The 26,982-nt window shown below is 42.0% G+C and overlaps 1 protein-coding gene across 1 annotated transcript; it reads left to right on the forward strand.

The window, feature by feature from the left end:
- Nucleotides 1–3,330: 3,330 nt before the first annotated feature.
- vstm4b (V-set and transmembrane domain containing 4b) lies at nt 3,331–26,076 on the forward strand. Its single transcript, XM_061708019.1, has 8 exons — nt 3,331–3,460; nt 6,549–6,956; nt 21,058–21,111; nt 21,323–21,430; nt 21,524–21,557; nt 21,661–21,785; nt 24,597–24,661; nt 25,166–26,076. Exons 1-8 carry the CDS (start codon nt 3,409–3,411, stop codon nt 25,289–25,291), a joined length of 972 nt encoding a protein of 323 aa, XP_061564003.1. The 5' UTR covers nt 3,331–3,408; the 3' UTR covers nt 25,292–26,076.
- The last annotated feature ends 906 nt before the right edge of the window (nt 26,077–26,982 follow it).

The following is a 26,982-nucleotide window of genomic DNA, read 5'->3' on the forward strand; positions in this document are numbered from 1 at the left end:
AAACTCCACTTTAATCCTTAGCTAGATCGTTGCCAATAGCTTGATTTAGAGTGTCCAAGCATCACTTTTCAAAACAGCAAAGAAGGCTGCAGAATTGCTAATAGCACCCTGAATCAACATCTTTTTTACTGCAAAACAGCGTGCCAGATGTTGTTTCTTGATACTAGTCTGGTTGTGGCTCTGGTTTCAGAGAGGAAAATGGGAAAGTCGAGGCTGTTTGGAAATAGTGATTCTTTGAAATGTAATTTCTTTTCCATCAATCATGGTTTCCTTTGAGCCTTCAGTCATTGTTTTTTCACAATTATTTGTTACAAACACCTTGGTTAAGTATTCAAATCTGCATGGTTGAGGTCAGGAAGCGATAAAACAGACACTGTAATAAAATCTCAAAACATCTTTTACCAAGACTTCTTACTGATAAGTTTTGCGCCATCAGTCACTTCTGACTTATATAAGCTCCTTTTGTAACCCATGCTTCTCTTTTTTTTTTAAACTAACGTTCAAGGCAACTAAGGACTAAATAATAAACGCTATCTTGTTTCTTTGATTTATTGCCAGGGAAAAATGTATGGATAAGGATTTTTGCACTGCGGTTCAAGCCCGAATTTTGTTTCGCCTCAACTCCCAAGGGTTGTAAATCGTTGGTAAAGTGGGAACATGCTTGTAAAGGAAACATTCATGTTTGTCAAAATGTCACCAGGCCAGAAGCACTTCAGAGGCCTCTGCAGAAAGACTCCTTTATCAGTAAATCAAATGTATCCCGGAGCTCCACAGTGCTGCTTTCAGAGGTTCCACAAAAGCCCACAAAGTGTCTCAAAAAGCCTGAGCTGACAGACAGCCGCACAAAGATTCATTGAGGGATCTCATCTTACATGAGACAAGACACCATGGGAGATGTGAGGAGTCACAAACAGGCCTGCGATGATAAATCATAGACCGAGGATGAGAACCAGACCTGGACAATGATTTTATGATGTCATTCATAGGGTTTTCTGAAGAGTGATTTTTGGAGCCCATTTGTCTGAGTTCTGGTTGACACCAATATTAGCAGGAGCAGACCAACGGTCCGGCTACCTGGAACGATCCAGGCTACACTGGGCGAAGGTAGTTTGACCAGAGCAGACAGCTGCTCCAGCTGCTGCCGTCTGGCCCGGCTATCCTCCAGCTATTCCCAACCCAACTCAACTCAGAGTCCAATGGAAGTCCCGAGCAGCTAAGGTTATAGCATTTACCCGTTTGACCCCACTGTTGCAGTCACTCAATAAACTCATCATTTGAACTGATTAATTTTTTTTTTTTATTAACAATTGCAAACATAACAATGATAAAAAAAACTTCACATTATGCAAATTCACGTCGAATTATAACATATAAAGAGTACAACTCAAATAAAAAACAAAACAAAAAGCACAACACATTACAACCAGCCAGGGGGGGTGAAATTAGAACAGAAAGCCAAAACATTTACATACATTTATGGTTTTGATTGCCTTTGAATTATTAGAAAACTTAATAGAATACTGTTTTAGTTCACAATGAAAAGTAAAAAAAGAGGGTTTTTTGCGTAAGAATTTAGATTTGTGGATGTGGAATTTTGCGAGGATAATTAACAAATTAATAATAAACGTTTCCTTTGGCTTTGTTCTAATTGTTACATGATCAAAAACACCAAACAACACATCCTTCCAAAATAAATTAAAATCAATATCAATTCTATTTGAACTGATGAGTTACATAATGACACATCCCCATACAGTGGTCATGGATGTAAAACCGAACACAGTCCATGTAAAAAGCGCTAAAAAGTTAGTTTGAAGCCTGCTTTTGGATCTCAGGACGGAGCCATATTAGCATAAGTTGACTCCACCCAGCCTTTGTTATTCCAAAAATGGGCAAATGCGCAGAACAAATGAAGGAATGTCTTGAAATATGAAGATGCCAGGCAGCATGTTCCTAAGTCACCGCAAGTTAGCTCTTTTCTTTTAACTTAGGCCAAACTAAGCTTCGATGCTATTGTTACGTTACATTCATACTGATCAAACATCCTTTGATACAAGCACTGATGGAGTCCAGCCGACCCCCGCTTGGGAGTCCCGGGAGGCTCGGCCAGATCTCTCCATCTGAAACGGTCCAGTCCAGCTCGGCTAGAGGAGCTGGCTGTTCTGGCTGCTGTTAGGGGTAGGGTTAGAGGCTACCCTCCAGTCAGCCCCATGAGCAGCTCCAGCTGTGTCTAAGATAGCTGCCGTGGGCCTGGCAGTCTTAAAATAAGAATAATAAGCTCTGCTGGGCTTTATTTAAAGCTCAGAAGTGCTGAAATCCCTATTTAAATGAAATTAAGCTTTTATATTGTCTTGCAAGTTGGTTTAACAAGTCAATTTCCCCACTGTGGGATTGATAAAGTCTTATTATATCCTGATCTTGTAGGTTTTGTTAAAAATAAAAACCACAAATAACCCATAATAATTGATAAAATTACTATTTAACACAATTAAATTGTACTCCCTATACATTTGGATACAATATTTAGCCATGAAGACAAAAATCTTTATGTTTCACCTTTCCTTCTGCTGTAAAGTTGAACATTTTAACAGGGAGGACAGTGCAGGTTGAATCGCTTATGAAGCCCCTGGTGGTCGGTCGGGGGAACTGCATATTTTGACATTTTAGAGCTTTGATAAGTTGATCGAGCTGGATGTTGGGCCTCAATAACCTTGTTGTGTATATAACCATCACGTGCTGACCAACAGTGACAACAGTCGCTCCTTTGAGGAAAGTATTTGACTATTAAAGTAAGTTCAAAATAACATTTTGGTAACATGAGAGATTCTCACACACACAAAGAAAAGGCTGCAGACCTCCTCCCCCCCTTTTCTTTTTTTGCGCCTGTGTGTTCCAAAATAACAGCCCTGACTGAGGTCGGCCCCCGCTGTCCTCCACAGCTGGAAGTGCGATTCGCTCGGCGTCAATCTCAACAGCACACCCGTCCTCGACCCCCCCATCCTGCACAGGAAACGACTTTCCCCTCCCTCATCAGAACCAGAGGTGGTGCGTGCATGTGTGTCCTCACACGTGCTCACCTGTGTACTTGTGTGTGTGTGTGTGTGTGTGTGTGTGTGTGTGTGTGTGTGTGTGTGTGTGTGTGTGTGTGTGTGTGTGTGTGTGTGTGTGTGTGTGTGTGTGTGTGTGTGTGCACATGAGCCTGCCAAATGTGTTTTCACTGTGTGAGAGGAGACAAGGAGGAGGAGGAGGAGGGGCCAAGGGAGGTTCTCAGTAGAAACAGAGCGTTCAATGTTTCATATTACAATCCTCAGCTGGGAGGAAAAAAAAGAGAAGTAGTAGAAGAAAGTTGGGGATACTTTTGCTCAGGCGCATTTAACTTAGAGTTTATGGAGGCTGCAGCCGTGGAAAATGAAGAGGTTCTCTCTGCTCTTTGCTCTTCTGGCCCAAACTCTTCTTGAAGGTAGGAATGAACATGATCTTGCTTCCAGGGAGTAAAAGTGGTTTATGGAGATTGTTTCCAGCAGCATTCAGAGAAACTTTGGAGAAAACATCAGAGTCAGAGAGGATGCTAGGGTGATGGGTGCAGAGGTGGAGAAACAAACATCTTAGCCAGACAAATATGTTTTGAGAGTCGGATCTTTATGGATTGTCTGTTAAATGTATTTTCTTAATAATTCTGCAAAATGTATCAAAGTGAGAGACGTTTGTGCTGACAAAAGGATGAAACTTCTGTGAGAGTTCCTAAGTTATTTAGGTCCTGCTCATTAATGTTTAGTAATTTCCGTGATTTTCTGTCATGATATCACCAGGTATCGGCCTCTATTCTGTTACTCAAGAACAGTTACAATAGGAAACGGCCCAGGAGGAAGTGACCTCCAGTACGGGCACAGCTCAGCATCACATTCCTGACACAGTTTAAATGATTGCGTGTCGTGGAAAGCGTGTGTTGTGAAGTTGCCTAACGTTGGAAAAGCAGATGTGTTAGAAATACTGTCATGCAACGTGCAGAAGTTATGCTGGTTCCTCGTGATTCGGCCCTTGTACGTCGTCACGGGTGGCAGAAACCCCCCAACCGACTCTGTTGTGAAGGAAGACAAGTGCTGGGCAACAGCAAAGTCACTGCCAGTCCTGGACATGGAGTACTGTGTACTTGTTGACAGGAGACCAGTAAAACTCAGTCAGGCATTACACCATTTTATTTATTTATTATAAATAAATCCCATTGTTAAAGGCAGGGTATGCTATTTCTGGATGATATCTATTGATATCCGAAACAAAAACAACAAAATATAGAAAGTGAGCTCAGTGTTCAAGGAGAAAACGCATCCCATTATGATCACGAACATCATAACCCTGTTTCTAATTGGCTGGAGCAATGATTTTTGTGGGTTAGGGTGCAGGCTGCCCTCACTTAGTTCCGATTTTACAATAGCCAGGGCTGTGCATTTATTTTTACTCTGTACTCACAAAAGGGACAGACAGACGGACGGTGAGGACATATTCATTTAAAGCGATTTAAAAAAAAAAGGATTCTGGGCTATAAATACCCCAGAATTACTTACTCCACCTTTAAATTGCATCACAGTAAACAAAAATTTCAAGCTTGTTATGTTTGGAGGTGGAAATGAGGAGACGTCTTAAATGAGTTACTAAGATTAAATAAATTACTAAGAGTTAAGAGCATGACAACTAAGCAGTCTGGGCACTTTTCTTCTCCTCTCTGTTGCCGAGTAACTAACGATCAACCTCCCTCTCGTGGTTGCAGAACACAACACAGCTGAAAAGCTTTACACCACTTTTTTTACTCTCACCTTGGGCCCTGTTATTTATTTGTCCACTTCTTTCAAAAGTTTGGTTTTTCCTTTCTTTCCCCTCACATTGACAAAGACTTATCAACAAACAGAAACTTGAAAAACTTGATTTAAATTTAAAAAGTGCTCTTCACTGCAAACGTAGATAGAATAAAGCCATTTCAAATTTATCACCATATTGTTTTCTTTTTATTGTTTTTATTGTTTTCTTTTCATAAATATAACACGTGTTTTTGGGAGAGTGTCATTTAACATTTCAGTCAAAGTTTCTAACATTTATCACAACATACATACACATACAGACGTCAAGAAGAAATTTTCCTTTTTTTGGAGTTCACCCGGTTCCAAGATCCTATCTTTTCCCTTCTGCGGTGACATGGTGTTGAAAATGAACTCCACTCTCACGAATGGACCATTTTCAGATGAATAAAGTTTGTTGTGGACAAAATATTTTCTCTGCTAAATTTTTCAAAGCTTGATGAAGATTATTGTCCCCAAACATTATGTAAATGGTCATAAATTGTGGCTTAAGTGTACAATTTTGTTCAAAAGACAACCACATTTCCCCAAAAGTTGGACAGAACCACAAATAAAACAGTTAAACAATGTAAATTAAAACAAAATGCAATGATCTGCAAATTTCGAAGAAAGTTGGGCCACCATGTAGCATCCTCGTCCTCTTTTTACAACAGTCCATATGGAAGTGGAACTAAGGAACGTCAGCCAGTTGTTGGGAGAAGAATGTCGTCCCGTTCTTGTAGGATATAAGATTCAAGTTGCTCAACAGTTCTGGATCTTCTTCGTCATGTTTTGGGGGGTTTTACTTACTGAAAGGTTAAGACTGCAGGGAGGCCAGTTCAACACCTGGACTGTTCTACTATGAAGCAACGCTTTTGTAACGGATGCATTTTTGCATTGTCTTGCTGAACGATGCAAGGTCTTCCCCAAAAAGAGACTTTGTCTGGATGGGAGTGTTTGTTGCTTCATGTTCAGGTGTTCAAGCTGCCCGGTCCAAAAGCGCTAACACATCCATGTAACATCTGGGATGTTATGCCGCGTTCCATTTGTCCTCGGAAGTGGGGATTTCCCAGTTCCCAGTCGGAATTTTCAACTGGAACGCCCTCGAAGTGGGATTTCCCACTGGGAAAGTGGGAGAGTCTTCACCACCCCCAAGTTCACATTCCAAGATGGCTGCCCCGGTTGTAAACAGTAGAAGAGAGCTCTGTAAAAATTCATAGCACTTCATTCTAGTTTTGGTCACACTAAATCAGTCGTATACAAGTATTGTTCGGCATATATATGCTGCTATAGTGTAATTTACATTTGTCATGTGGTATATGCGAACTACAAACTTGTTTACCTATTTTGTAACTGGAACGCTGATAACTCGGCTGTGACGTCATTCCCAGTCCCGACTTCCGAGGTAAATGGAACGCAGCATTACTCTGTGTCCCAGCTTTTGTTTTTTTGGAATTGCTGCTGTAAAGATTGTGCTGTCACATAACTGTTTAACTCCCTAACTACTAGAGGATTATAATCAGAAAAGGGAAACAGATGCCATTAAATTTAAGTGGGAATGTGTGAGACAAGAAAAGCCGGTCCTGCTAAGTTATATCTCAGTGATCAGATGTGGAATCTTAGTGTGGGGGATCATTTTCACAACCCAAACAGATGAAGACATGTGATATCATGGCTCCAAATACAACAATAATTTGTGGTTGAACCCTCTTTTTCCAGATTTATGTCTGGCCATCAACGCCACCATCACTCCCTCCCCGTTCACGGTTGCCCAGGAGGGTCAAAACACCACCCTCACTTGTGTGGTGTCCCAGCGACGGCGTAACACAGCTCTACCCGTTGTCAAATGGACCTTTCTGCCAGCGGGCTCCGATCGAGCAGAAGATGAACTCCTCATCGCCCGTGTCAACATGAGGAAAGCTCGTTTCTATGGAAACTACACAAAGAGCTTCACGTGGCCAAAGATGAAGCTGACGGTGGTGAAGCAGGGGAAGATCTTTGAGCTCCTGATCCTGAATGTGTCGGAGGATGACCGGGGACTCTACATTTGCCGGGTGCAGGAGTTTAAAAAGCAAAAGGACCGCTGGAAGGCCTCGTCCAACTGCACTGCTGCTACAGAGCTCAGAGGTAAGGGCTTCATCCATTATCCTCCACCCTGTTTCACACTTTATCAGCTCAGATCATTGCGGTGATGAGAACATGCGCACCTTTACACAAACAGCGAGGAATTTCATGTTTTTTCCCTCCTTTCAAAGTCATTTAATTTGTCGAACATCCATTCTTGCATTTGAAGCTGGTAAAAAGCACTAAAAAGATGGTTTTAAGGTATTTTAGTGTTACCTAAGCTGGTGAAGTCAACTGAAATAATCATTTGGTACAAATAAGCCAGTAACCGTTCAAGGCTCTGAGGAGCAAAGATGGGCAGAGGATCTCCATTCCATCAACGAATGTGTGACAGAATCACTGAAGTGTTTGGAAACAATGTTATTCACACAAATTTGGGGATTTGACTAATCCTCCTTCCAGAGGGAAGAATTTTACTACATTATTCAAGGAATCTGGAGGAATGTCTATGTGTAAAGGGCAGGAGTGTGAGCCCTAACTGGTCACTGATGATCTAAAGCATCTCAGGAAGCGTTGTTCTAAGAACCAGTGCTTATGCAACCACATGGGTAAGAGATTACCTTTGGAAACTTTTGTCAAGCTCAGTAATATGGAGCTATGCTGAGAAATCCCATTTAAAAATGTACCGTGTAAGAAAGAAGTCTCCTGCAAACCTTGTCCAGAGGCGGTGTTGACATCTCTGGCCTCAGAGGCGTCTGGGATGGACCATCACAGGAAGTGTGGATAGAGGAAAAAGGTATTCTAGACTATTTATGGATGAAATGGATGACATATACTCCAGACCAAGACTGTTATCAGCAACAAGTCCAAAAGTCAGGCTCTGTAATACTTTGGAGCTCATTTACTTTCTTGTCATGGCCAGCATGAATACATGTATTTAGAAAATGTAGAGATGAGGGAGGAAGAGTTGCTGCCCTGACTGAATATTGCATCTCTTGTTCGGTTTTTTTTTTCCTGGGACATTATACATTTTTGAACAGGACATCATACAAGCACATTCTGCTTAGGCATGACTAAGAAAGAAAAGGTCTGAATGTCCTGGACTTGTCTGCCTGCAGTCCTGATCTGTCCTCTGTACAGACTGTTGGAGAATTTTGAAATGGAAAAAAAGGGTGACAATATTGACTCTGCAATGTCACAGACTTTGAAACGTGCCTGCAGGGAGAATGGGACAAAATAACAAGTGGAAAATGTTATCACTTGCTTTCTTCAATCCCGCAATGCCTTTTGAGTGTGGTGAGAAGGAGCGGCAACATTACAAAGAGCTCAAATCTGTCCCAACTTCATTGTTGCCAGCGATAGCAGACACCTGAAGTTAGTGTGAGGTTGGAACAACGTTGTATTCCAACATTTCTTTTTTTTTTTTTTTTTTTTTTTTTAATTGTATTTTTATATTTTCAGCCACAAAAAGAGGGGTATACCTTAGATACATAGAACACAAACCCCCACAACTCAATTTCAAAAAAAAAAAAAAAAGTCAAAGTCCATACATACGGTACCAAAACATATTTCATAGTGCTATAATCATGCCAAATATACTAACCAAAAATTCTACTCAATGCACTAATTGAGAATACCAGATAGTACTACCCTATCTGTTCTATCAATGACTCTGAAATAATAATTAAAAAGTTAAATAATATTCCTACCTACTTCTTGATGAAGGGGACTTATCAAAAAAAAAAAAAAAAGAAAAGTAGGAAACACTTAATGTCATTACTTTCTTATCCTAAGTTGGGGCTGGTCCGTTAAAGAACCAAAATGATATCCAAATGTATACCCTCAAAACACAACGAAAACAAAACCAAAAAAAAAAAAATTCCAACATTTAATTATAATTAGATTATGATTTAGATTTGAAAATTGTGTTAACGCCAAAAACCTAATGTTGGCTTGAGGTCTAATGATAGTAAGGTAACATGGACTAGATGTTGGATGATAGTTGCTTGCCAGCACTACATAATTAGTTATCTGACAGTGTCTGCCGTTGCAACCGTACTCAACCAAGGACCGACTTTAATGTGTCAGCTGAATAGTCCGACAATCGGTCAAGCGGAGCGGCTTCGTTGCTTACCGAAGTCGCACTAAAACATGTTGACAGATTTTTGAGCGCAGTGTACCAGATAAAACTGGTTCGAGGTCAGTAAGCACAACACAATTCATACATGAGGTGCACCGGATTATAGGGCGCAATGCTGATTTTTGAGAAAATGTAAGGATTTTAAGTGCGACTTACAGTGCAGGAAATACAGTAGTTCAAATGAAAATCCATCCAGCATTGTGGCGCACCATGTAACCATACCAATCTAGACCAAATGGAGGCAACACAACACAGGAAGGTTCATGTGCCAGCCCCTGATGTAAGACACAGTGAAGTGCATGATACAAATAAGTTAAAAAAAAGTGAAAAATCAGTTTCCACTAATCATTTACAGGATCTCCCAGTTGCTTCGTGGAGCTCTCTTCCTCACAATTCCTTGCCAGTTTCTTGCTCTCCTGTTAGCTCTAGCTTGAATGAGGACTTTTTTGAGCTCAGTCCAAAACGTATATCTGGGGCGGTGTGCTCAACATGACTGACAAGCATAACTTCCTGTCCTTCATTTAAATTCATTTAAATACATATAAAAAAGGTAGACCAAATGCTGCAATGATTTATATTAACTCTAGAGGGAGAAAGTGCTTTTACAAAGCCTCCCGGACCGTTCCCCTTTATCAGCATAATATTTTTATTGACTCTTTCATTAACACAGTGGATTGAGAGAGTGTATCTAACGTTTTTGTTAGTGTTTGTGATTTACTTACATTACAATATTTAAAAAAAGTGTACATCTTACATAAAGTAGCTTCAAAGGTTCTATTGTAATTGTGATGCCGTTCAAAGCTGCTGCACCAACCTCATGTTTCAGTTATAATGCATTCATTAGTTACTTAGATTTAAGTTTGCATTAAAGCCATTACCTTGCAAAACCAGCCCAAACCTAGAAAAAGTTGGGAATTTTGCATTTTCTTCCGCATGAAGCCATTTGTGTGGTATGTTTCTCTAAGGATGCTGGCATTTCTTTTTATCGGACGGGACGAGGCAAAGACTTTCTAACAGCGCCTCCAACCACAACAGAGTGACCACACAGAAGTTTAAGCTGGTGCATATTCTCCTGCAGGGAATTCAGTTTTCACCTGACAATAAGAAGAGAGAAAAAAAGGAGCACAGACCCCCTGTTAGCTGCCTGGCAAGAATTTCGAACCAAAAACCCATAGGGAATATGCATAGTTCCTGCCCTCAAACAGGCATTTAAAGTAAAGGGAGAGATGCTCATAGGTTCAGAGACATACAGATAAAGTGGGCCAGATGAACTGAAACCGTGATAACTATTTGTCTCTGGAGACCAATTATGTGTCTCCAGTAGCTGCAGTGTCTGACCACAGCTGGGTGATGTCATACATCTGGCTGCACAGAATGCTGAGTGGTTTCAAGCGAGCACAGCGCAGTCCTGCTTTTCATTTGGGAGGATAAATGTCATTGGTTGGGACGAGGCCTGGAGATGACACGATCCTCCGTCTCAGTAAGCTCTGGAACGAGAGTAAAGTGTGCAAGGTTTCGTTGACACTGCTGGCACGAGAGACTTTCACACAATGGAACTGATGACATATTCACTGCTACCAGATCCTTCACTGAAACCTTAAAACCTGAAACACATTTAGAGAAATTTTGCAGTGTTGCCTTTCAGTGGATGTAGATTTACAATTCAGACATTCATCCATAGCAGTGAAGAAGCTTCTCCTCTGTTGCAACATTTGTCACACTAAACAACAGTCTTAACTACATTACTGTACATTTTTGTTTTAAGGACACTTGTTTCCATGAGCTGCACTTAATGACCTTTGAAGAAACTCTTCTAAAAAAAGGTCCAAAACTTGAATTTCTCCTCATGTAGAAGAACTGGTCTCAAGTAAGAGCAGGCTGGGATGTGGTCTCCTATATTCTGGCTTTTCCAAAACACTCTAAAAAAAACAATACACAGGCAAATGTGTACAGCTTTGGTCCATCAATGAGAGTGGTGCCATTAGCAGCATGTGTTCTCCAAAAACTTTATGATCTCCGTTATCCATCCTTAGAAGGACCTAAGCAAGGTGAGGCAGCGTTCAGTTATTCTGCTCCTCACCGGTGGAACAAACTTCCTGTAGACCTGAGGTCTGCTCCAACTGTCAGCTCCTTTAAATCAGGCCTAAAAACATTACTGTTTACTCAAGCGTACTCCTAAATTAAATACTTACCTGCTGTACTTTACTGTCCTTACTTTTTAACAGCTTGTGCTTTTTATTATTTTACTTATTTTCTTATCATCTTATTCATAATTTTATTCAATCTTGTTTGTTATTTACTGTCTAATTATGTCTTGCCGCTTTTAATGCCAATGTTAAGCACTTTGAATTACCTTGTGTTCAATTGTGCTATATAAATAAACTTGCCTTGCCTAAGCGCCATTTCAGGGCACTCCCAAGTGTACTATAATCTGCTCATTTAAAGACGTATTTCTCGTCCATTTGTCTCCTGTTATTTCTGCTATAATACTTGTGCCAAAAAAAAAAAAAAAATACTGGTGCAAAAAAATGTGTTCAGACTTCTAAAATAAACCTTTCCTCAAATGTGCTTAAAATATCTTCTGAGACCCTCCGAACTGTTTATCTGCAACCTCCGGAAATTAAGATAATGTTGACCTATAAATCAGGTTGCCTGTTTTCTTATCATCAAAATGAACCAGATTCTTTATGGCATTCTTGTATCTAACTTCCCGTCAGAGCGATCTTCCACCTGTAAGTCGGCAAAGCGCCAAAACAGACTCCAAGCAAAGCAGATCGCTTCTTGGCACCCTTTGAAAACGGATGCACCTGTGGTGGAGCAGCTGCCATCAAGTGGAAGAGACTCTTATAGCGGAGTTATGCCGTCCTCACTGAAAAAACAACAACACAGAAACAATAAATACATAAAAAACATACTGGCTATGAAAGGAGCACCACAAAGAGAGTCTTGCAAATGTAAAGATAAAGTGACATTGACCTCTCTGTGAATGCCAGATTCCTTTTTTTGGGCACAGAAAGTTTCATTTCTCATTCAGGCTTTCGAACTGATTTTGCACCACATATGTCAGTAATGCGTTTAAGATTCAACTCTGTTTTCCTGTCAGACGATTGCTAATGCTACACTCGTGAACATGTCTGCATCGCTTCATCAGACATTTATTACACAATCTAAGACACAGTTTTGTTTGGACCCATGTTTAGCCAGACAGATGACGCTCAAATGCTTTTAAACCTTTCTTCAAATTGAGCCACTAGACCAATGGCTTTCATGAAACTTTCAATTGTCAGCTTTTCCTTAGCCTTTATGTAGCCTTCTCTTGATTCATGTGGACTGGTGGTTGGATATATTTTGCACTAAAAGAAGAAATTATCCATTTTTCCCCTCAAGTGGAATTTGTTTTCCTACTTTGATGCCTCACGCTGAAATTTCCCTGTATTCAGCAACTGAAATGCCAGATGAGACAATTTTCTTTTACAGACGGAAAACAATTTTCAGTAGTTTTGGGAAATGAGTGAGAGCAAAACACAGATGTCGTAAATTAAAAACTCATCGGGTCTCGTGCTTTGTATTTTGTGGTTAAGATGTGTGGTTGTCACACGTGGACCTTTTTTTTTGAGGTCACAACAATGATCTAAAGGCTGTGACTTGTAGGGTTTCCGTCCTGGCTTAGAAAAGATCAGATCCAACACGTAGTCCTGTTGACATTGGCTTCAACGTAGAGTTTCCCTCCAAAGTAGAACGGACAGAGTCCGGTGTCCCGACAGAAATGGAACAAGGAGCAAAGCTCAACGTTTCTCTGCAGTGACCGTTGACTGGGCAGCTGCGTCGTGTCTGGCTCTTAACACAATGTGGTCGAGGAAGTGGGAAGTTATTTCCATCCAAGGAAGTCAGACCATTGTGGTTTGAGTGATAATAATAAAAAAGCCCACTGCAACAGTTCTGAATGCTACAATTAAGCCACCAGTGGTCAAATTCATATGGATTCCAAGGTGACAAGAAGCTAAATCAAGGGATGGTGAACACCTCCCTTGTTGAAGAGGCGCTTGTAGGCCCAGAACTTAACAGTCTAGATTCTGTGTCATAAATCTCCACCCTTGATCCCCAGATCTAACTTGCAAAGATGCAAGCTTTGATTCAGGCCGAAAGATGATTATTTACATCTGATTTTGAGCTTAACACTGCTTCACTGTGTGTGGTTCTAACTCTGGGTACAGAAAGCCGGCATTACTGTGATGACCTGAGGGTTCTGGTTGGTTCAGAGATTTATAAACCAACAGCACGATTAGAAAATCCAGTTCTGAATGAACTGGTAGGGAGACCCACCAATAGGAGAGGGGATGTCAGACAGCGTTACAGTAGTCCAGTCTACTGAAGATAAAAACATGTACAGGTTTTTCTATGTCCTACTGAGATATCAGTCCTTTAATCCTCCATATGTTCTTTAGGTGATAATAGGCTGACTTCACTGCTGTCATAATGTGGCTGTTGAAATTCAGATCTGAATCCAGAACTACTCCTAGATTTCTGGCTTGGTTATTGGTTTTTAGCTTTACTGCTTGAAGATGAGTGCTGACTTTTAATCTTTCTTCCTTGGCTCCAAACACTATTATTTCTGTTTTGGCTTTTTTGACACATGCACTCTTTAGTTTGATCAATGTTTGAATTGGATTACAGTCTCCTTGCAAGATGGTTATATAGATTTGAGATCAACACAGTAGGAGAAGAAGAAGATGAAGAACAAAGAAGGAACCAGAAGAACACCAAACGCAAAAGTTTGTGTGGCGCCACCTAGCATCGCAGAGTCGAACGCACCTCACTCAATAATCGATTGTCTTCTCGCGCATGTTTACTTGGATTTCTCAGAAAGTCCAGTTTAATCCTTAGCTAGATTGTTTCCAATAGCTTGATTTAGATGTGCATGTAACCGCACTGAGTGCTGTGGTGTGGATGGAAACTTGACCGGAAAACATCAAAATAGTAATTTAGTGTCAGGATCTTATACAGCTGTTGAAAAACAGCTTTTTCTATAATTATTTTAAGAATAGGGAGGTTTGCTATAGCTGTTCATAAGTTAACCATCTAGAGTTTTTTTTTTTTTAAATGTGGCTTAATGGCAGCTGTTTTTGGGTACTTTGGAAGTATACCTGAAAGCAATGTCAAGGAGCTCTGAGGCCAAACAATGTGCAATACTTTAAAAACGTTCTGTTTGCTGTATCAAGACAGCAAAGAGTGGAATTCAGGTGATGTATGATGTCATCCAGCTTATAATGAGTGATTAGACAAAATTGTGTCATGGCTTCTTCAAAAACATGACACATGGTGGAGAGAACAGTACAGATCTGCAAGGAGCAAGGGAAAGACAAGACAAGATATACAGTACAAAGAGGGCTTGATGAGACACAGGTGCAAACAATCAGGGCAGATGGGAACAAGGGAAGTCAAGCTCAAAACTTAAACACGAGGACATGGAATTTCAAAATAAAACAGAAACCTAAATTCCAAAACCGTGACAAAACCCAACACCATGCCAGAATTAAAAAAATGAATTTTGTCAATAAAGAAAGAGGCAAACTCATTGCAAAGAATAGTATAGATGTTTGCAACTGAAGATTAACAGACCTTTAAATTAGCTTTGGTATCAACAATTAAGATTCAGACTTTATCTTGAAGATAGAAGATGGCAATCAAATCATTTTTATCAAGGTATATGTATTTGCTGTTAAGCCAACAGTCTAAATAGCAAGTTACACAACACACTCTCCTGTTGAGTTGTTTTAATCACTTTGAATACATTATCATATTAGTTGCTCTGATTACTCATATCACTAACCAACTGTGTACAAAGTCAGATTGATAAGCAACTCTCTGTGCTGCCCCTTGGATCAGGAGGCCTGATGGATCGTTTTTAGACCCTACATGTTTCTTGATGTGAGTTTGACCTATAAGGCTACCAGCTTCCTCCAACAGTCTAAAATCATGCTAGTATGTTACGCTAATTGGTGATCCTAAGTTGTCCATAGGAGCGATAGAGTTTGTGGTTGTCCATCTATATGTACTCTTGCAATGAATGATCTGGGGTCAGCTGGAGCCTTTCCCCCAAAGAGAGGTGGGATAGGCCCCAGCAGATCAACGTAACCCGGAATAGGAAGGGATGGATGGATGGATGGATGGATGGATGGATGGATGGATGGATGGATGGATGGATGGATGGATGGATGGATGGATGGATGGATGGATGGATGGATGGATGGATGGATGGATACACCGATGCTTATACTTTCAAATTTAATAAAACACTTAAATAGGATCTCTAGAAAAAGATTGATTGAAGATTGTTCAATAGTGCTGGAAAACAATCTTTGCTCTTTGGTCCAAATTCAGATACGACACCAGACAGCTGATGACCACTCGTGTGTATGCTTTTGTGACATCAAACTAATGGAATTTGGGCTCTGGGAAACATGAGGCGGTCAGGTGTTTCCACAATTTGTCTCATTCACAAACCCCCCACCACTCTTACTACTACCATAATAAACACTCCCAGAGCTTAATGTGGAAGCAGCCTCCTCCTGAACTCTTATTCTTCAATAAAATTCTTCAACAAAATGAAATTCAGGGATAGCTCTCATCTCTTCAAAACTTTTTTCTTTAAAATAAAAATAAAAAAAATAAAAATAAAGAGGATGATGACTAACCATCCCACAAATAGGACACAGAGGCACATTGATCAACCGCGTAAAAAAGATGCAGATTCTCAGAAGGAATAGATGCAAAGAGACGACAGGAAGTTTGAGGGTAGATTGTTAAAAGCTTTGTACTTCCATTCATCTGTAGTCATTTATAATACAGCAGATCAGAGCGATGAGTGATTTAGTCACAGAGGAACATTATTCTGTACAGTTCCCGTCTGTGTCTTGATGTTTACAGCACTGGGTTTGTTGGGAAAGAAAAAAAAGAGCCACAAGTCTAAATAGTCTGTAACTGAATACAACTCTGTGCCTCTGATGGACAAAAAGGATCGTGATGAATCCCTCCTCTGTAGGCCTGTGCTTTTTTTCAGCCATTCAGACGTTGGCAGGAGGACAGGAGTCAGTTTAACGGAGCACAGTACAGCAGATTCAACACATTTGTGATTGCTCCAGCATGAACAGCTGCTCCACTGACAGCTACACAGAACCCGAGGCAAAAGCAACACATAAATGTCAGAGATTTAATCATGATTTATGCTGTGGATTATTGAATGTGATGGAGTGGAGGTGATCTATGTTACATCATCTGCTGTTTGAAAATACTGGAAGGATATTTCACAGAGACAGAGACTGTACTCACCATTTTATTAACCACAGACTTCTGCATCTCTCACAAACTCTGTGGGTGGGAATAAAAAGGAAAATATGCATTTCTCTCGAACAACTTTGGACAATTAAAAAATAGGGAATTGTGAATTATTTTCTTGTGACTATGAGCCTAAATTGATTTTTGTTAAAGGTCTGTGAAAAGCGTCCAAACACTAACATAAGACTCTGGTTTGATTTTGTCTCATTGATTAAAAACAGCTTCAGGAGTTTGACTCGATCAGTGTCATGCTATCGTTTAGCTTTACATATCCTGTTTAATGGATCTCATTGGTCATTTATACCTCTCCTCTATCAAACAAGCGACGTATCTCCTCTGCAGCCGGAGACCCCTTGCGCTGTGACCTCCGCCACACCAGAACAGTAATTATGCTGCTGATCAGCTAGAACATGAATAGGAGAACGCCAGTTCTTTCTACATGTTCCATCCATCCACCCATACCTGATTATTCTAAATTAGGGTTACAAGGATCTATTGGAGCCTATCCCAGGTGAAAGGCAGGTACTCCCTAGACAAATCACCAGTCCATCACAGAACTCACATAGTATATAATAGACTTGATTAATTGCTAAATAAGTGAACAAAAGAGAGTTAAGCACCTTGCGCTATATCACTGCAGAACAGAACCCACTCAACCATAGCACTTGGTGATGTAATTACACATGCACCATCCCCCTGCACCCGTTGCCCTTGGGAGACACTCTCACTGGCACAAGACCCAGACAGCATAGCTACTGGGATCATTCTGGATTCAAATCCAATCCATCGCAGTAAGGTGATTATTCCCCTGGAACTTGAACACAAATGAGAGTAATGTGATAATATGAAGTTGACATCACGCCTCACCGAATATTCAGCTATGTTTTTTTTCTCTCCAACACCATTGTGGTGTAGTCATTCTCATCTAAGGGTCCACATCCAGCATGCTAGCCTTATTTGAACATGGAAATAATTACGATTGCAGTTCCTCAACTGACCACAGGGTGGCTTCAAAGCTAATCAATTTCCACTGTTAAAATGACAATTCCTGCGTTGTTAACTGTACTTAGAGACCAATGTATACAGTTTTGGATTACATTGGAAGGGTCCAGGATCAACACACAAGTTTGCTAATCAGGCTACTTGCCAAAAGCTCCTGAAGCGACCTGAAGGCCTCTGATGTCACTGGGCCCTCGGCTCACGGGTCTAAGTTGGAAGTTTTGCCCGATAGGTCCTGGCTGAGCCACAGCATGTCCACGTTCAGCTCTGGTAGCACTGGTTTCAAGTCTTGCCTCTGCAGCACCATTTGAAGTGAGGCCCGTTTCTCCCACCCATTTGCAACATTATGCCGTGCGGTACGAAGAAAAAGAGGGTTGAAAAGCCCTCTTTTGAAAACCTATGGATGACGTCCCTGAGAGTCTGTCCAGTTCTTTGTGTACAGTTTATGCTTTGGCCTCATAGCCAGGAGATTCCAGGCTCAGCTCTCAGCTGGAGCTTTTCTATGTGGCGTTACCATATCCCTCCCATGAGTTTCACTCGGTACACCAGCTTCCTCCCGCAGTCCTTAAACATGTCTTTATCTCTGATTCTAAATCTTCTGTGAGTGTCAGCCCCCTACAAATACCAGTGTACTAAAGACAAGTATGAAAGTGATTTACAGAAAAAATAAAAGGACAAAAGATGGGAGGGATCAGATTACACAGATAGTTAGATTTTGACACACTTAAAGGAGCTTGAGGCCGGATTGTGGCAAGATTTATGAAAAAAATCCGTATACATTTTAAGTTTTCTAGTAATAATGTCAGATGAAGCGTTCCAAACCCAAAAGAATGAGCCCTCTAGTGTATCTCTTCTTTGCCTTGAACAGGCTGTGTGCTGCAAAATGTGCTGCAATTCGGTCCCGAATTTCCCGCGCTGGGCTGCGGATGTGACGTCACATGACGCTGCATGCGCGTTCTCCCCGTTCTCCCGTGCCGGCTTCACTGTTGGCTGCAGTACCCCCAACGGCCGTCGTGGTGAAGGGTGGCGCTAGAGAGTCTCATTTCTTAAAAGGAGCCTCAAGCTCCTTTAATGTTAATTGCTTAAAAATTAAAACCATAATTCAATGATCCCTGCTATGAATGATTGCTAGCTTTGTTTTGAAACAACACATATGGATGGTTAGTGTGTGGTTTCACACGCACTAAATTTAAAAAGTATTGTTCTGATGTACTTAACTTTAATTAAATTCTTATACCACAGTCCCATTGAATTTTTGTCTGAAAGCATTCTCAGTTTGTGTAAAATAAGTACAAAGCAATAAACACACATTGCTCTACGTGACATTTAACAGCCTCTAGATTTTGCTTACTTGCTTACTTACTCCACTCTACTTTATGATTTTGGCCACAAATCTTTTTTTTTTCCGCAACAGAAGCTGCGATTGACACAAAGTCTGATTTGTTTCTATACCTTTTACTCTGCGTCCACTTTCTCAAAAGCTTATTTCCCTTAATACTAGAATACGAGAAAATGTAAAACCTTTTCCTGTTTTCGTCCGACTCCAGAGATTGTAGTATTTCTGGATCATGTGAGGCATGCAGCCTTGCTGGCAGCCCTGCTTTCCCTGTCCGTCTGTGGGAAAGTCTCCAGTGGGCGTGGTGACGAGCCTGCCCGTCGTCAGCTGCTGGTGGTTTTGGGTACTCCAAAATTTGCTGGTGGGTGTCACTTCACGAGCTTCCTGCCACCAGCTCAGCAAGAGTACAGCAGTGTTAAAGCTCCTGTGGTCAAACAGGGAAGAGAAATGAGGGAGGCGAGTTTGTGTGGGCCAAAAGGTTCACATCAAGATTATCCCACTGGGGCCTATATTCAGTTTTTTGGGGTGTGTTATAACTCTTTTTTTATGTACTACATCCTGCGATGTCAAGCGACCCATGTATAAAGAAACTGTAATGGTTTTGACCCAAGAGATTTAACTTTAACCACTAATGTTTTCATTTAAATCTCTTTTTTGGCAACAAAACTACTGAGTTGACAACAAAAAAAGTGGTTATTCTGAGAATGTAAGTTAAGCAAGGCAGCTGGACATTTTAACATGGAAATCAACTGAGATTGAGGGTTTTCACACTGACACCATTTAGGTCGCCCCAAAGGTCCTCTGGACGCGAGTACGGTTAATTTGTGTCGGTATGGGCATCAAAGAGGCCGTACTGAGGCCGCTTGTATCAGGTGGTCTCGGTACAGGTGTGAGTGAGCCCTGGTATAGTCTGTTTGTGGTGTGAAAGCTCCAGGACTCTGACTCAACCCAACTATGGGCAGATTACGCGTGTTTGAGCTTACAAGGCTTCTCTAGCTGGGTGGTCCATTGTGGTTTATGAAGGAGCACATAAACAGTTAAGTAAATACTCTTATTCCAGTTTATTTCTGTTTTAACCAAAACGTTACTGTTGGTACGTGACAAATCTATTTATGAGCTGTGGAGTAAAAATGCAGCGCAGTGAAAAGTTTTTTATTCCATCTGAGAAAATATTCCAATAGTCTACACAGTCATTACACTTATGAATTATGATACAGTGACGGAGGACTAGTAGACTAGAGAACAACTAGGGGGTGGTTTCAGATACAACAGCCATGGTTGAAGAAAGTAATGCAAAAGTGACAGAGAAACAGCCTTCAGCTGCAGTTGCGCTTCACAAACCATCCATAAAAAGATGTCCGAGTCTGGGTCAAAACACACAGTTGTTGGGTCGCTATGCCCTGGTATAGTCTGTTATAGTCGTTATACTTCAGGTGGGTTGTCATGGTAACACAAACACATCTGGTGGGGGGTTTGGACCCAAATTAAAACAACACTTTTAAACACGAAATGAAACTTGAAACAATGTAACCTGGAGCTGCGACATAAGCGCTGACAGCCTGATTTGCTTTTGCAACCAGCCTCCCAGTGTTCAGTCGAGGAACTACATCAGACCAGCAAGCCGGATGCAGTCCCTTAAAGTTATTCTATGCAACTTCCTAGAGCTAGCAAGATTTGAAAGTGGCGCTTCCTCTAAGCCCCGCCCCCACCCACGAGCGCTCCGTCCAAAGCCACGCCCCCACAAACACGAACACGGGGCTGGAAGCGAGTGCGCGCATGGGACAGGGCGGGGGGGGCGTGGTTTAAAATGAAGGCATCTGATTGGTTCTTTCCCTTCCTGGACCTGGACCAATCCGTATCATTCGAACCGAATGGGCGGGGCTTAGAGGTGCCTCTTTCAAAATTCTTGCTAGCTCTTTCAGATCAGGGAGAATACCTTTAAATCTACCTCACATAGTGTATCCCACAATGTAATGGGCCACTATAGTGGTAACCAGTCACTTTTACTATTATATTACATCCATCACGTACAACAGTAGCATTTCAGACATTAAATACACAAGTTTCCCCTTTCAACCACAAGAGAAGGTTGGCATTTGGGCATACTTAGGTGTGAGTAAAAAGTTTACCCCGGCGTCTGACTTAATGAGACATGTATCATTTTCGCCCGGCGAAGGTTAACCGCTGTGGACAGTGAATCAGAGACACAATCATTCAGGGAGGAGGCCAAGCTTGGCTCCCTGTCTTCAACAATTAGCTTTATTTAAACTTCAGTTAGGGTGTAATCAGGCAGCAGTGGAAGCCACAGTGATGACTATGGATGTCTCTCTTCTGTTTTTTTCTTTCCTGTATAGTGCACGTTGTACCAGCGACCAAAGCCAAAGAAAGCCTGTGGAGTTTGTTTGAAGGTAAGTTGTGGTATTTGAGCATGCTTTTGTGTGCACGTTTGTGGTGGACTACCATCGCCCTTGGTAGGCAAAAATAGCCTAACCCCCAAGAATATACATCTTAAAATAGCCCAGCAAAACGTGTATTTCTTTTTTTTTCCCCTTCATAATTTTACAAAGAGTGTAGTAATGTGGATGTTCTTGTGCTGCTGCACTGATGTGTTTGTTTCAGATGTGTACCTGTGTGCAGTGCTGATCTGCTCAGTGGGTCTGCTGTGCATGTGCATGTTCACTGTGACAGTAACCTGCCAGTTCATACAGAGGAAGCAGAGACTAAAAGGTCAGCACCGCAGCCATATCCTACCATCTTCAGTACTACACACTGTAGAATTGTGTCTCCATATTCATTCATATTAATGTTCTATCTTCACAGATAATTACCTTTTGGTCAAAAGCCCTCAGAACAGGTACGATGTCAGAGCACGATAGTTTTCTCCCAACAAATCATTGGTCAGTAGCTATGATAGTAACTGGAAAAACTAAATATTTGCTCATCTGGTTCCACTCCAGCTCAGGTGAGACGGTCACCAGCGTGGTCAGTGTCTCTCCTGCTCTTCCCAAGAAAGAGAGGAAATACAGAAAGAAAAGAAGCAGGGATTACCAGGAGGAAACACCACCAGAGATACCAGCAAAAGGTAAACACGACTCTACAGCTGATTCTGTTTAGTGAAAAGCAAAGATAGAGACTGTTAAAGGGGACCTATTATGAAAAACACGTTTTTTCTTGTTTTAATATAAAGTGGTCTCCCCTCACCCTGCCAACACAGGGAAGATAAAATACCATGAAATTCTGCAGGGTCTGCTCCCCCCCCCTGACTGAGTCTTCCAGTGTCACGTGACCTTTTTTTGAGCCATTCTGAATCTGCGCCTATGGTGACGTCACCATAGGCGCTCATTTCCATAGGTTCAGCCTCCGCTGCTGAAACCACGCCCACAACCAGCTCTCTACGCTGCTGGAGCGGTCCTTCCTTGAGCCAGTCAGACGCGGCGCCGCGGATCCGGGTTAAATCATCCAGGTTCCCGGGTGGTTTGGGAGCTGGGTCCTTGGGGGTCTGTCCCAGGCTGGACCAGCTTCATGCTCCGAGATTTACAGCCAAATCTGTCGGTTTGATCCCCGGTAACGGGCGATGCGCCGCGGATGCGCCGCGGATGCGGCCCGGAGCCGATCTGTGCACCGGGCGCCCGTCGCGCAGCATCCGCCGGGCAGATCCGGCTGAAATTCCGCTGGTCGGTCCCCGGGAGTCCCTGCTACCAGTCCAGGCCGGTTCCTGGGGTCCGGTCGGAACCGGTCAAATTCCCCGGTTGAAGTCGCGGTGATGCGCGCTGCTCCAGCCTACTTCCCCGTTCCCAAAGCGCAGTCCGTCCTACTAAATTGTCCAGGTTCCCAGCCGCTTTGGGAGCAGGGATTTCTGGGGTACGTCCCAGGCTGGATCAGCTTCACCCTCCGAGATTTTCATCGAAATCTGTCGGTTTGATCCCCGGTAACGGGGGATGCGCCCCGGAGCCACGCCGGGCGCCCGGCGTGGCTCCGGGGCCAGCGTTCAGCATCCGCCGGGCAGATCCGGCTGAAATAGTGCATAAATGTTATTTATACACAACTCATATTTAATTTTTTTAACAATAAAGTTGCCATTTGTGAAAATTCAGTGTTGTATTTATTTACAGGCTCGGGCTGCTCTGGCGGAGCAAGGTTTATTCTCCTCCCCTGCTACACGTCATTCAGAGAGCCAATCAGCACAGAGCCTCATTATCATACCCCCCCCTTCCCTAAAAATGAGGCGCAGAAAAAGAGGTTAGAAGCGGTAAAACTAGTGACAGGGCCCACAGGCTGGATTTCTGATTTATGTAGAAAAAACAAGCTTTAGATTGTTTTTAAGACATTCAAGGCCTGTTTAAAATATACATTAAATGCCATAATATGTCCCCTTTAAGTAAGCATCTGTCAAAACTGAAGTTCTTGTTGACTCATTAAAGCAGCACAGATGAGTTTTGTCATGTTAAAATATCAGTTTTAATATTGTTTTAAGGAATAATTGATTAACTTTGAGGAATAGTTGTTTAGCCTTTTTCTGTCTCCGGTTCCTCCTATCATAAATGACCCAAAGTAACTTTAGACACCTGTCTTGGTTGTCTCTTGCATCAAGTGCACTATATCACACATCAACAACGATGGAACTATATCAAAGAGCTTCAGTGGATATCATGGCAAAGGTGATGAAAGAGAAAATATTGACAGAAGAGAAACTGTGTGACCGAGCAAGAGACCAAACAAGAGGTTTCCTTTAGTGGTGGTTTGGGGTAAAAACCTAGAGGGCTGAAGCTGTAACAGAGTTGACCTCCTTCTTGGTTCTCCCAGCCATTTCAAATACAGTGTTGGACCCAGTAGGATCCACTGATTTTGGAAACTACCACTCCATACCACTGGGTGGTGGTAGTGCCCCATATTCTGTGCTTGACAATTGAAAAAAGAAGAAGAAGAATATGCAAAAGAAGAATAAAAAGTAGTAGATAAACACTCAAATGATGAGATCAGCACTGAATGGGTTGCTGCTTTTCTGTTTGCATAGACGGTAATGGAAAGAGAAGAAATTAGTCAAACATCAAAATAGCTGAAGAATCTCATCTCTCAAGCACTGAATGAGCACCATCCCGCATCTAACAGTTTGTCAGGACTGCAATGTAGTACCTGACCCAGGACAGGGGCTTGTTCTGACCTTGGAAAGGTTCCCAGAAATTCTTGTTGTATGCTAGGCTTTATAATACTACCCCTAGACCTTCACGAACCGAAACCCACTTACTTCCAGGGAGTGTTGTAAAAGCAATTTCCACTTCATGTCTATTGGGGGCCCTCTGAGCTAAGAACTGCTAAATTAATTTGTGCTGCTTCAAATTTGAAAAATATTTTTGAGTCATGGAGCTGGTTCTTTTTTATTATTTATACCATCTCATTCTTAATTTATATATCAATCGCACTGGAGCAGCTGACAAGATTTATTCGACCCACATTTAAAAAAAAAATGTTTGTACAGTTGGAAAAGGTACGCTTGGGCATGTGGTGACAAGGGCATGTACATTACTTTTGCATGACATGTACAGTAGATGTTACATCCTCATGACAATCATGTGTACTTTGAGCAAACAAACCGGTGCTTAACATTCATAATGTATAATGAGATATGCCCACGTGGTTATCGTGGTTAACAAGCTGGGACTGTAGTAATATGGGTGCGAGGCAGCAGGGGAATCGAGAGAATCATGCCTAGACTTGGGGCAACTCAGTTAGTGTGTTTGCTGCTTTAAGAAGCCTAAAACATTACTTGTTATACTAACAAAAATCTCTTTTATTGTTGCTAGGAAAGGAGTACATATCAAGTGTTTTTAATCATACATGGCACATTTGCTATTCTAACTGTACAAAACCACTCGCTTATGTGTCATCTCTGCAGTTCCCATTGGAGACAAAACACGCAAACCAAAACTTTTAAAACCTCATCAAAGGAAAGTAGTATTGGTGAGTACATCTATGTTCTTTTTGCATGCTGCTTTCGATGTTCTTGGTGCTTTATTGTGTTACAAATACATGCAGTGTATTATACTTGGGTGTGAACCAATCCAACATTTAATGTGCCTTGATACTTCATGTCTGAAAATTGCAATATATTTCAAATGTAATGGAAAATAAAGGACATATAGCAGAGAGCTTTGCAGTAAATGTGCCAGAAATCTTCATAAAACGTGCCAGTTGAAGTGACTCTGTGTCAGCTTTGTGCTTTGATGGCACAAATTAGGTTTTTGAACTTTTAACTTCTTCTGGGTGGCATCTGCACAAAGCCTGGTCTCATTTCCCAAACCCAGAGGTTTATGCTTACAATTTATTTACAGCGCTCAACACCACTAAGCTTAATGGAGTTTTTCATGAAACTTTCATTAACTTTTTTTGCCCTCTTAAGCTTCCTTATATTCGTCTTATCACTGACTCCCTCCTCACCATCATGTTTTCTCCCCTCTCCCCTAGCCGAGGATAGTGGAGGAGAACCTGACCTATGCAGAGCTGGATCTGGTGAGGCCAATACCAGACACAAAGGCATCGTGCAGCGGGACTGTGTATGCTCAGATACTGTTTGGGCAGCAGCAGCTATGAAAGAAACGCTTCACCACTAATAACTGTGCCTTATGTAAAAAGAACTGTCTATTTATACCTCTGTGTTTTAATATGTTGTATACAAATGGACTGAGAAGACGTAAATGTGTAGTTTCTCAAACTTTTAACAAAATGTTGATGTGATTTTATATATTGTGGTATAACTATGTATCGGAGAACTTCGTTTTGCACCCGTGTCTGAATCCTGTGTAGCCTACATTACGAATGCAGTAGAGGTGTTTGTGTAGATTTAGAACTGATTTGTCCATGAATGATAATCAGAAGTCAGATCAACCATGTGGTATTTGTGACCTGATGTCAATATGTCATTATTGTGGTGTGGCTTTGTCTTGGCCAGTTATAGTGAGGTTAACTGTGGAAATAAACTGAGATATAGAACATGCCATCCCCACTGTCCATCCATCCACTGAATTCTGCTTATCCAGGTTTGGGGGGCAACCTAAGCAAAGAAGTCCAGACTTCCCTCTCCCCAGCCACCTCCTTCAGTTCATCCGTGAAGACACCAAGGCATTCCCAGATAAGCTGAGAAATGTGATCAGTCCAGTGTCTCCTGGGTGTGCCTCAAAGCCTTCCCCTGGTTGGACATGAGCAAACACCTCCTACAGGGAGACATCTGCACCTCAATTTGGTCCTCCTGATATGGAGAACAAGCCACTCTGCTCTGAGTCCCTCTTGGATCACTAGACTTCTCAGCCTGTCTAAAGGGATAGTCCAGCAACCCTGCAGAGGCAACTCATTTCAACCACTTAGGCTGCGTCCCAATACTCCCCCTCGCCATCGTTTTCTTCACTAACCCTAACTTTTGCGCGTTCCCGTGAAGGTAGTGGTGTCCCAATTCCTCTTTTCACCTAGGGGGAGGGGGCATAACGACGGCTAGAGGCTGAGAATAGCCCCTTCAAATCGAGGGTTTGCAGATGCTCACTTGGCGAGCGAGGGGGTATGAAAATGTTTTGCCATAGGCTCTGCGTCGATTTGACTCGCCGACCGAAGGCAAACAGGCAGACTCGTCTCAGAGAAATAGAGAGAAATAATCCTGTGACTCGTCAGATTTGTTTTGGATGTTTCTGATATAATAGTCTTCAGAAACCACAAAGTAATCCAGCTGTTATCTGGGTAATTTACACACTTTCAGATAAAGTTGCGGAAGATCAGGCCAGAATAAAGGGATTTATGATTCCGCGTTACACCAACGCAGAGCCTACGTCGTAAGGTCTGCGTCGATGTATGCGGCGACGTGCGCCGTACGCCGTACCCTACGGCGTAGGCTCTGCGTCGATTTAACGCGGACCCAAGCTCCGGAGCCGGCAGACAGAAATCTATAAATTTCTGAGCAAATTTCTTAACAGGCGTAGCTACAACTGTTATATTTAATCTATTAAACCAACATCTTCCTAAATGATTTATTTCAGCCAGCGTAATTCTCAACAGAGCTGCGTCCCAGAGAGAGTTTCTCTCCCGGGGCGACGGAGCAGCCTGACCCGGCGGACACGTCTCTTCTCGGGCTGTGAGCTGCTGCTGCTCCCCGGGGGCGGCGGCTCTTCTCATCTCCGAAAACATCGGGTCAAATTTCTTAACAGGCGTTATTTGGATAAACTGAGCCCCGGTTGCGGATCTTAAGGTTACCTTTATACCTGAAAAAATATTAAAACTTAATAAAGTGCCATATTAAC

The sequence above is a fragment of the Cololabis saira genome, chromosome 19 (assembly GCF_033807715.1).
Source record: "Cololabis saira isolate AMF1-May2022 chromosome 19, fColSai1.1, whole genome shotgun sequence".
NCBI lineage: Eukaryota > Metazoa > Chordata > Actinopteri > Beloniformes > Belonidae > Cololabis > Cololabis saira.